The 12,074-nt window shown below is 32.1% G+C and overlaps 2 protein-coding genes across 3 annotated transcripts; one reads left to right on the top strand and one right to left on the bottom strand.

The window, feature by feature from the left end:
- Positions 1–641: 641 nt before the first annotated feature.
- On the bottom strand, positions 642–7,744 carry LOC128388512 (teneurin-m-like). 2 transcript variants are annotated; one of them, XM_053347923.1, is made up of 10 exons: positions 7,463–7,744; positions 6,955–7,164; positions 6,645–6,830; positions 6,350–6,496; positions 6,010–6,219; positions 5,754–5,939; positions 5,524–5,670; positions 4,220–4,427; positions 3,845–3,871; positions 642–3,458 (listed from the first exon to the last, which is right to left on the bottom strand). In XM_053347923.1, the coding sequence occupies exons 1-10, from the start codon at positions 7,689–7,691 to the stop codon at positions 878–880; spliced, it is 4,131 nt and encodes a 1,376-aa protein (XP_053203898.1). In that variant the 5' UTR covers positions 7,692–7,744; the 3' UTR covers positions 642–877. The 2 variants fall into 2 exon arrangements, with proteins under 2 accessions (XP_053203898.1, XP_053203899.1); XM_053347924.1 differs by lacking the exon at positions 3,845–3,871.
- A 1,958-nt stretch (positions 7,745–9,702) lies between these two features.
- Positions 9,703–11,369, top strand: LOC128388487 (toll-like receptor 3). The gene has a single exon (XM_053347895.1). The coding sequence runs from the start codon at positions 9,977–9,979 to the stop codon at positions 11,276–11,278; it is 1,302 nt and encodes a 433-aa protein (XP_053203870.1). The 5' UTR covers positions 9,703–9,976; the 3' UTR covers positions 11,279–11,369.
- The last annotated feature ends 705 nt before the right edge of the window (positions 11,370–12,074 follow it).

Genomic DNA, 12,074 nt, shown 5'->3' with positions numbered 1-12,074 from the left:
AGTCAGAACAGTTCTACCAGGTAAATCTTTTCGAATCATGTCTCAATGTTATCGTCGAATTCGAGCATTTTCGTCATAAAAGTCACCACCAACCTGAATGAGGTCGAAAAGCGGCTCTGAGTTGTAGGTTCATCTCCACCACTTGGACTTTCGATATCTTTGGATCATTAATAGAGCACATGTAATCAAACTAAAAGTACGGTAAACGGAAGTTGAAGATGTGATGGAAATTAGGAAGCGGAAATAAGCCTCAACATTTATATGGAAGCACCGAGAAGAAGTGACTAACCCACCAGAGAGAAAACAATTAAAGATTAACAACATAATTAGAAGATGATTAGAATAGCCAATAGAAGATAAAACAATAGCCATAGAAATAGAAAGACAAATATTCGATAAACAGAATCAAAGATTATTAATCAACAATGGAAAAGAATTGAAAACAAAATTCTTGACCATTCGCTCCTTTAGATTTTAATTTTGTTCTTGAAAAAAAGTAAAACACAATTTAGATAAAAGGAACAGGAAGAGATTAGAAATTCAATTAGAAAAATTAATTATCTTGAAAGAATTAAATTAACTGATGATAGCATCATTTCCGTTTCCTTTTAATGAGAAAAATAAGAAAAGTTATCATAAAGTAAGATTATCAAAGTTTAATTGTTAATTAGTTTAACCATGGAAGATAAGGTGATGTTAATCATCTTATCTGACCATTGGTATCCAAAATTATGTACAATTTACATATTCACAATTAAAATTATTCTTTTATGATGAAGATGATGAAGTTTATCTTACAGATGAGATTGACAAGGAATTAATAGAATACAAAGTTGATGAAGATGATGATAAATTATGTTACACTTTTAAAGATGAATCAGCTGATCAGGGATCTTTTGTCACGCTTAAAAACATTATTATTATTATAATTAATCTTGAGATCATATAGATTTTTAATTAACTTTACAGTTACACCTTCTAGAGTTAAACTGTATCCACTGTTAAGAGATTCACCAGATGGATTAACAGCCATTGTTAATCTACCATAGGTATTATATTGATAAAAGATTGAATTAACACCAATAGAGTCAAGGCGAGATTTAATTAATCCAGTTGATTCATTATATTCAAAGTTATATGTAAATCCATCGGATGAGGTTATGGTGGATAACATTTTTGTTCGTGACATCGTGAGGGAGCATTTACCACCCTTTGAGTTTTCAATTGATTTTACTAGATTTGAGTAATCACGGAATAGATGAATCTTATTACCAGAAGAATCAGTTACAGAAGATAATTTACCAAATGAGGTATTAACATTATAACTGAAAGTGTAAATTGTTTTCTTGTTATTAGATGTTGACCCACTAGACGATGGTGATGATGATGTAATTAAACTTTTCGTTGATAAATGTTGACCAAAACGATTAAAAGTATACATTTCAAGGGATTCTAGTGATGTTATCGTGTATTCTTGATCTCCATCAAGAGTTGGAAGAGATGAATGAACTGCACGAATACGTAGATTACCTTGATCACAAATGTACAATCGTCCATCAGGTGTAACCGTTATCGATGGGATAGCTGACATTTTTGAGTTGATTGCACTTGTAACTTCTGAATTAAAACATTCACAATTGTTTTCCATGCAAGAACAATCTAAATCCATTCCAGCGTATTTAACAATACGACCATCAACGGTTACAATTCTAACACGATTAATCATCTGGGAATCACTTTCGGCAATAAAAAGATTACCATTGGTTGAAAAAGCCATTGATTGTGGTGTTTCCAGGAAAACTTGAGTTCCAAGTAAATTTTCAGCTTCTTTCTTGGACTCTGGATCTTCTTGTGCTGTTATCACTGATGAACAATGAGTAGGTCGTCCAGCGACCACACGGATCCGTAGATCGGGTGTCAACTTAAGTATCATATGATCATCGAGAATATGAAGTGAATTGTCAAGTGGATTAATTGCTAATTCGGTTGGCCAGCGAAGATTAACTTTCTGAATGGGAGTAGTTCCAGTACATGGAAAAGGTTTCCAGTGAAGTTTATGATAATGATCACCAATTAGTGTATGAATGATTCCAGATACATCAACGTAACGGATATTAGTACCATCGGCGATGAATAGTTCACCATTAAGATTGATAACAATACCTTTTGGATAAGCAAGACGCGCGTTACGAGCAGGTCGATCATCACCACAGAGATTTTTATCTCCAGGTAAACATTTAACACCTGAGCCAACAACAACCTCAAGATTGAAACGAGGATCAGATGGATTAGAGTTATTAATAGATCGTAGAATTTGATGTTTCTCTGGGTCTGAGATGTAAAGTTTACCATCAACTGGACCAATTGTTAGGTGATAACGATAGGCAACCTGAGAAGCTGAAAGTTCAACGATAGTGGTCACTTGTCCACCGGGCGTGATACGTCGGATTAAATTAAAATCACCAACATAAATTGATCCATCGGGACCCGAGGTAAGTGCTACCGGAGCAAGGAGACGTTGTTCAATTGCAAGACCATTACAATAGGCACAATGAAGTGGCCGTTGTTGACCATCTCCCATTACTGTGGTCATTGTGTGTGGTAAATTTTTAAGATAAAGTGTTGACCCATCACCTTTTTGCAATATTCCTTCATGGAAATTGTACCGATGGTGAATATCAAGATTCCAACCTCCAACCTCAGAAATGACCATATCATGTCCAGCTACTTGAACTGTTTGAACTTCCCAGATGACCTGCTGACAATTAAGGTATTCATAACCAACCGACACAGTTGCAGTGGATACACCGTACACTTTTTGACGATAAACGTTACGACGATTCCATGAATAAGTATATTCAATATGAGGAATTGCTTCGAAAACTTTCTCAAACAAATGACCTTCAAGAGATATTTTAAGATGAACTAATCGTAAGGTTAATGGTATCCGTTCAGGGGTAAGATTAAGGTCAATTGTTGACATGTAACCTGATGCACGATGAGAATAGTAGATAAGGTTAACATCGGTTCCTGGGATACCGATATTTTCTTGGACAATTTTACCCTCTTCGAGGATCATTTTTTTCACAGATGAGACACCATTAAAACCCGATTTCCAGGTACCACTAACGGTTGGTCTCATCATTTCATAATCATGTTCAACACAAATAGATGACCGATGATAATCAGGTGTTTTAATTTCATCTGAATCCATTGTAATTTGACCAATGACCACAATTTGATTCCAAGGGACGAAAACTGTTCGTTGGATTGGTTTGAATGGATCCCGGCGGAAATCAAGGGTCACTGCAGAACCACCGTTAACCATAATATCAAACCAACCAGCATCTCGGGAGACAACAATACCCAAATATTGATCATTAACAACACCCACTCTAACCCCCATTAGGCCATTGCCTGAGGGAGAGATTATCTGACCACGAATAACAGAAACTTGGCTATAAAAAGATGATAGAAATTGAGAGAAAACAAAAGACAAAAATAAGAATAAGGAAGAATTAGAAAACAAAGAAAATGAATCTTGGATAGATTTCAATCAATCTACAGTTAATGAGCCTTAAATTATTCAACAATAAACATTGATTTAGAAAAAAAGAATAGAAGAGAAAAAAATAACCTAAATCAATCGATTTTCCTAACAAGAACAATACAGAAGAGAGAAAACAAAGTTCTAAACAAAGAGATTTCTTTAAGTAAACTAGACAGTATTCAACAAATACGAAAAAAATAAGGTTACAATTGACTTAATTGTAACAGTATAATCAATGGAGAAAACAATTTAACAATGTAACAGATTATCAACCAGAGTTTTAAGGAAACCAACCTTGAATTGAATCGCGTCCAAAAGAGACTGTCATTTGAATGGGTTAGCATTTAGTGAGAGAGAGAGAGAGAGATAAGATTTGTCATGTTAGTAAAGAGGAGATTGGATTAGATTAAGGGGTCGTTAGTGAGAAAATGAATAGAGCAAAATAACGAGAGAGAAACAAAAAATAATGAGATCACTCGGGATGATAGAACGAAAAAAACAGATACAATAAATAGGAAACGGAAAACATAAAATCCTAAAAAAAACTTATATAAAAGGAAAACTCAAAAATATAAACAAAACAATAAAAACTCAGGTAAAAAAATAATAGAAAATAGATTATTGGATAAATTAGTTAATTAGAAAAATAAAGTTAATTAGATTTGTTACCTGTCATTGAAGGCCTTCCTATGGGCATAGCTTTGAACTGAATCATCTTCAATTAGAAATTGCATCCGTTGGAAGAAAGATGCTGTTGGTGATAATGGTTGTTTACGTAATAGGATATCAAGTGGATCAGCTGATTTAAGACACAATGGATTATTAATACAATCCTTTGATGAACAACATTCACTGTCAGCACAATCAGTTAAACCATCTAATTAAGAAAAAAACAATAAGATGGTAACACACAAAAAAACAACGAAGTAAACATTGTATCACAATATTGTTTGTTGATTGATTGATTAACCATTAATCCAAATTGAATATTTTGATGACACAGGAAAAAGTTGAGCATCACAGGGTGAGAGAGAGAAAGATGATGGAGATATGATTATTTAAAGATGATCAATGGAATTGAAGATTGATATTGAAAAACATGGAGAGAGAAAAATAAAAACTTAGATTATCATGTAAAGGTAGAAATAATCTTCAGGTTGAGAAAAATATTATTCAATCAAGGTAAAAATCTAGCAGAGAGAGAGAGATGAAGATAGACATTTAATGATGATGATGATAATGAAAAGTAACTATTTTATCTTCCTTTCTTTCTCGACCTGAGTCCATTTCAGTTTCTTCATCATCCTTAGCCTCTCAAAATCCAGCAAAAAAAGTAAATCAATTGGATTTACTTGGATCTTTTTCTCAATCATCATTAATCTTACTTCAGTCTTAATTCAAATCAACAACAGTAATCATAGTGAGTCAAGTCTTGTCTTTATCCATCTATCATTAAAAATCAGAAGACTTTACTTTTTTTTCCAAGTTCATTAAATTAAACCAAGAAATAAGGATGAGGATATTTCATGATGAAAGATTTTTCATTGCACTAAGAAAATCATGAAAAACATGATTCAAAAATTAACTTTAAAATTATCGTCAAATTTCTGTTCTGTTCTCAGTACTCACTACATTCTAAAACATAACAAAGACAATCAAAAACCAGATCAGTTTCTTAATCGTTTTCGATCGTACAGTTCGTGTGTCAAAAGTTTCCTTGAAATTAAACTTCCATGGGAGCCTTATGTTGGATTCTACCAAAGGTGCGGTAAAGGTAAGCTACTTGCCGCTGAACTGGACGATACTGGACTTTTCTTTTCTTTTCATATTTTTTTTCATCTTTACCTCTTTCTCTTTCTCCTTTTTTACCGTCAAATTTATATAATAAGCATAAGATGGTTCTTGAGTTGAACCGTTTTCTAAAGATAAATATCGTCTTAAAAGAGATTCTAAAGAAGATAAAAGTTACTTACCGTTATCATTGTCGATTTTATCTCCACACTCTTTTTCCAAAGGAACTGAACAATCGTTTCCATACCAATCAGCGTTACAGGAACAAAAATATTCACCGTTTTGCTCAACACATGCACCACGATTGTTACAATTTCGAGGACATCCCTCTGTTTAAAACGGAACAAGATAATTTCACATGAGCACCATGATAATATTTATAATAATTTTCTAAACATGGTGATAGTTTTACCTAATGTACACAATTTTCCGTTCCATCCTTGGTGACAGAAACAAGTTCCATTGTTACACTGACCATGATCTAAACACCGACGGTCACATAAACGTTGTTCACATTTAAATCCAGTCCAACCTTCATTACAAACACACCGATCACTTTGACAGTTTCCATTGGGTCCACAATCGAGGTCACATTTTTCTGTAATAAACCAACAAAATAAATTAATAAATTCTTATGAAAATGGTCGAAGCTATTGATTATAATTTACCTTGTGAACAATCAACTCCCGTCCAGTGAGGCTCACAAATACACTGTCCATTTTCAATATTAAAGCTTCCATGTCGTGAACAATCAGGTAAACATCTTAATAGCTCTAAGTCAATTTCTGAACAATCACCACCTTTCCAGCCTCTGCCACAAAGACATCGACCTTTAACACAAACACCATGTCCACTACAATTAGGATCTAAACAATCAACTATAAGAGACGGAGAAGGAGAAAATATTAGAAGAATATTTCTTTCAAACCAATTCTATTCTGTTAATAATATAAATCGAACTTTCTATTTTTAAATTGGTCATTTTTAGATAATAGCATTGATATTTACCATTTTCATTGTTAATTTTATCTCCACACTCTTTTTCCACCGGGAAAGAGCAATCACTTCCATGCCAATCAACATTACATGAGCAAAAATATTCACCATTTTGTTCAACACAAACACCACGATTGTTACAATTTTTTGGACAACCCTCTATGTGAAGGAAAGGGAAGAGAAAGAGAGAGTCACAAATATGTGAGTGGTCAAGCTTAGTTAGAGAGAGAACTTTGAAAATACCAGAAGAAAGATAAAGAATATACAAAGTGACCTTTGTAGAAAAGTATTTCTTAAAATAACATACCTAATGTACACAATTTTCCGTTCCATCCTTGATTACAGAAACAAGTTCCATTGTTACATTGACCATGATCTAAACATCGCTGGTCACACAAACGTTGATCACATTTAAATCCAGTCCAACCTTCATTACAAACACATCTATCACTTTGACAAAATCCATTGGATCCACAGTTGAGGTCACATTTTTCTAAGATGAAAACAGTTAAGAAAAAAACAACCATTTTATATGAGATTAAATATTAATATTAATAGTTGAAATTTCCAACATTAAATGAAACAAGAAAAATCAACACTTAATATCTCAACTTTACCTTTTGAACAATCAATTCCTGACCAATTGGGTTCACAAATACACTGTCCAGTATCAATATTGAAAGTACCATGATGTGAACAATCAGGTAAACATCGTAATGATTCAGATTCTAATTCAGTACAATCAGAACCTCTCCAGCCTTTATCACATAAGCAAATACCATTAAAACAGACGCCATGTCCACCACAGTCAGGGGACAAACAGTCAACTAGTTCAAGGAACAAGAGGAAATAAGAAAAAATCATAAGATGAGAGAAGAAAAAAACATGAGAATAGAAAACACATAGAGAGAAGAGAAATGAATTCACAAGATGGAAAAATTGTCACAGAGAGAGAGAAAAAAGCGAAGAAACAAAAATCCCAAAATGCGCAAGAAAAAGACACTCGAGATACACAAAGTCACCATTTTAAACATATTCCAACAAAGAGAAAAGAATAATTTTTTTTTTGTTCTTCAAAAAGAACAAATTTTGAAAAAGAAGAGAAAATCACCAAAATGAACTCACTTTTGTTATAACGAAGAGAAATTAAGTAAAGTGTATAAGTTAGTACTCCAGATAAGATTAAGGTTATAATTCCACTGGTGATTGCGGCACATCTCCAGGAGACATTTTTTCGCACCTTAGAATAGACCGATGGTTTATCCACAGATTCGTAAATACTTGGGAAAGGTTCACGTACGGTGTATGTGTGGTTTGGGGGTAAACCATAACAGTGGTGATGTAACCTATTCATTATAACCTAACCATCTTATCACATCTCCGATTGAAAAACAACTGAAAAAAAAGTTGTTCTCTTTTCCTTTTCCAACCAGAAAATGATGAGAAGGAGTTACCATTTCGTCTCTGCGCATGCGCAACAAGGGTCATCATTCAAAAGAAAGAGAAAAGAAAGAGAGCTTTTTTTTCTCACCAAAAGGTGGCGTTCATCTCGAATATCTTATCATATTTTTTATCGAAATTTGTTATTCTCAACTTTTGGAAGAAAAAATTTCGAAATCTTCTCTCTTTTTCTCATATTCTTTTTATCTTCTTCTTCTTTCTCTCTTTCTCTTTCTTTCTCTCTCTCTCTCACTCTTGACTCTCGAGTATCTGGTTAGTGTTTCTTTTAGTTATTTGAACAAGAAAAAGAAGAACAAAAAAGAAAGAAACAGATTGAGAGAGAAAAATGGTCAATGGTCAACAATAGAATAAACTTTTTTTTTGAGGAAAATTTTCTTAAAACTTGTTGTGTTCGATGTGGAGACACACCTAAAGAAATATAACCTTTGTCTCTCTTCCAGGTCAAATTTGTATCGTTTTTCTTTCATCACTTTTTCCCCCCTATTCCATTTGCTTGACCAATATCCTTTTCTCAAGATAATAGATCAACTTTTTTCTTCTTCTTCTCTTGATAATAATACTTGACCGATGGATTTTGTTAATTCGAATGAAAAAAAAAGTACTAACCAATTGTGTGTATTATGAACAACATGGTAAGTTGATACTTGAACAGATTCATTGTTACTTTAAATGTCTTGTGTTTCGCATTGTCCATCATGATATATTATTACAATTTCCAATCAAAAGATTGACCATTTTCAAGATGGAAACAACATGAATACTTGACCATTGGTCAGAAAGCGAGAGAGGAAAAGAAATCATCACATTTTATACTTACAACTTATTGGCACCAAAATAGAGTAATAGTAATCATCACCTCACCATCCCATTGACCATTGTCCACAACTGTCAAGTATCGGCACTTAAAATTGAGAGAGAGAGAGAGAGAGAGAGAGAGAGAGAGAGAGAGAGAGAGATAAGATTAATCTGATCATTGGATTAAGAAACTAGGAGCTGATTTAAATTTCAAATATAAAGATAACACTTAGGTGTCCATCTTGACCACTTGATAACATTGTAAGTACTAAAAATAAACTAAGGTGTGGATCCCAATGACATGGACAATCATGTCCATCCTCAAGTGGACACTGTCAATGAATGACTCATCCTGATTAATCTCAATGATTAACTCGACAGGATTAACTGTAAAAATTGAGACAAACCGATGGATTATAATTGCTGATGAAAAAAAAACTCTAATCCTTTTGATAATCTTTATCCATTCATCTGATTTTTACCGTTAGATTAATAATCCAAATTATTATTATCGAACCAATCAAACTAATTGTTGTCATATTATCAACAAATTTAATTGTCATAGGCAACTTTATTTACTCAGGTAACAACGTGACTTTAATTGTTATGATTAACTTCATGATCCAATTGAACATACAATCAAATTCAATTGGATCAAAAAAATTTCAATTGATTGTAAATTAAATTAACCATAATTGAATATCATGATGATGATGGTCGTCAGAATAATAATATTAATTGAAACAATTAACTTAATTACTTTTATATAATTTTTTTCCAAGTCAAAAGTTAATCAACAAACGTGATCTCAACTTAATGATTAACCATAAATTGTCACAATTATTTAATCATAAAAGGAAATGGTTTTGATTAAGGTTACATCCTGTGTCTAACAATTGACAACAATCAAGGGAAAAAGTTAATCAATAAATAATTGTAATTGAAAATAATCAACAATTAGATAAATTTTGTCAACAATTAATTGGTAACATTATTTGTCTAAATAATAACAACTGATCAAATATCATCATTTTTTTTCAGGGACATCAATTAATCATCATCATCATCATCATTCAGAATCATTAAATTGTTGTACCTCTTATATCAAGTTAATCAAGATGAAAAAAATTCATCATTTAATCAACTCTAAATTATTACAATCAGAGACCAGTGAATGAAAAAAAAACCAAGTTAATCATTTACAATTACATGTGATCATCAATACGATGATTATTGTCAACTAAGCTAATCAATTAACTTAATCATCTCACTACGATTAGACAATCAAATCAACGAGTGAAAAAAAAAACAAAATTGTTATTTACTAATCATTATAATCAGACAAATGAACTAATTTAATCAACTTGATTATCACCAATCAACATGTTCAACGTTTTCACAATTTTATTAACTCTATCATTAATCATAACCAGTAACAATCATAATCAAGTTAATTGTTTCTGGTTATTTTCACCTTTATCTAATCAACACATACAATCAACCAGCACATCAACAACAACAACCACAAGCAACAATCAACAATCAAAATCATGGATTAATTTAGGTTCCTGGATTGATCCAATTACCACAATTTACACAACCTATTTTGATTTATCATCAATCCCTTCAGTCTTTCACCTTTACCCACCTTTACCTTACCACCCACCCTACTCACCATCACTCCCATTTCCACCATCATCCTTTTCATCATCATCATCAACACCAGAGGATAAAACAACTCAATTCTTTGGAAATTCAATTTGTCCATCATCTTTATCCTCATCATCTCGACCATCATGTACATGTGATGGTCCAGAATCTTATCCAATAGTTACCTGTTCATCTTTATCCTCATCTTACCTGATCAATAATCTTGCCTACTCATCATTAGGCCGATTAACACTTTACAATCAATCAATTGACTCTAATTTTTTACTCACAATCAACAAACCAATTCAACATTTACGATTATCAAAATTAACTGGATTAAATTGTCCACCAGCATCTTCATCATGTTTATCGTCAATCTTATCATCATCTTTACGTCGTCTTGAGATAATCTCATGCAATTTAAACACCTTTCCCTTTTCATCCTTATCTCCATCATCTTATCCTAATCTTAAAGATATTGACCTCCGACAAAATGGATTAAAACTTATTCCAGATTATGGTTTCCCTTTTAATCCAATAATCCAAACGATTGATTTATCTTATAACAATTTAACTTACCTTGGTTCTTATGCCTTCACTCAGCTGATCAATTTGAAACAATTAATTCTCTCTCATAATCAATTAAAAATCCTAAACAATTATGCATTAGCCGGTAATCCAATTAATACAAATAAAAATAATCAACTGATAATTGACTTAACTTATAATCAATTGTTTCATTGTGCAATTGGCTCATTTGATAATCTTAATCCAGTTTATCTTGATTTAAGATACAATTCATTGGTCTCACTGTCTGAAGATGTTTTCAATCAACTAATTGTTACAATGAGTAGAAATGAAATCTCATCAACAATTAATGTTAAACACAATCGTTTCCAATGTAATTGTCCAAGAACCCAATGGATTGTCCAGTTAAAGATTGACCAGAAAAAAGTTATCCATGGTTATCATTGTAACATCAATGGAAATGAGAAAAGTTTATTATCATTAACACTAAATGATATTAATTGTTAATCAAATTAAATCTCTCCTCTCATGTGTTAAATTAATATGATTACAATTTACTAAATGTTATTGGATTAAAATTGTTACCTCGAAAATTAAATTCATTGTTCATAGAAAACTTTTTTTTCCTCTTGAATATTAATCTGATTATCTAATAGTCATTATCTGTTATTATTCAGGTTTCAGGAACTTTTTTTTAATCAGTGATGAAGATGAAGATGAAGATGATGAGGATGATAAGAATGAGGATGAAGATGAAGCCTGTTGCTGTAATTTGCTTCCTATCCTTTTGTTTTCCAAGGAATTACCTTGTTTAGTTGATGAGGATGATAAGAAGATGAATAAGAAGATGAATAAGAAGATGAAGAAGATGAAGAATAAAATTTATCATGTGATGCATGAAATGATATTGGTTTCCAGTTAACTGATTTAAACATGATCATCATGATAACCATGATGAGGAAGAGGAATCATGATAAAGGCTTAAGATTTTTTCGGTTACCATGAATTTAGATGAAATTGTGAATAATCTCAGCTGAATTTTTTTTTCTTCTTTTTTCAATTATTATTGAGAAACTTTTCCTTTCTCATGATCATCATGAAGATAATAAAGTCCCATGAACACGTAAATTGAAATTATCTCAGGTGATTGAATTGTAAGCTCAGAATGGAAAAAAAATCAACAATAACATAAGAAGAAAAATTTGAATATTATCTTCTCATCTTCTTCTTATTTGCATAATTTTTTTTCTAGAGAGATGATGATGATGATGAGTAGGAGATGGAAGATAAATTTTCAGGTAAA

The sequence above is a fragment of the Panonychus citri genome, unplaced genomic scaffold (genome assembly GCF_014898815.1).
Source record: "Panonychus citri isolate SS breed McGregor unplaced genomic scaffold, ASM1489881v1 Contig00100, whole genome shotgun sequence".
Lineage (NCBI taxonomy): Eukaryota > Metazoa > Arthropoda > Arachnida > Trombidiformes > Tetranychidae > Panonychus > Panonychus citri.
Note: the sequence above shows the minus strand (reverse complement) of the source record. Positions and strands in the feature narration are given on the sequence as shown.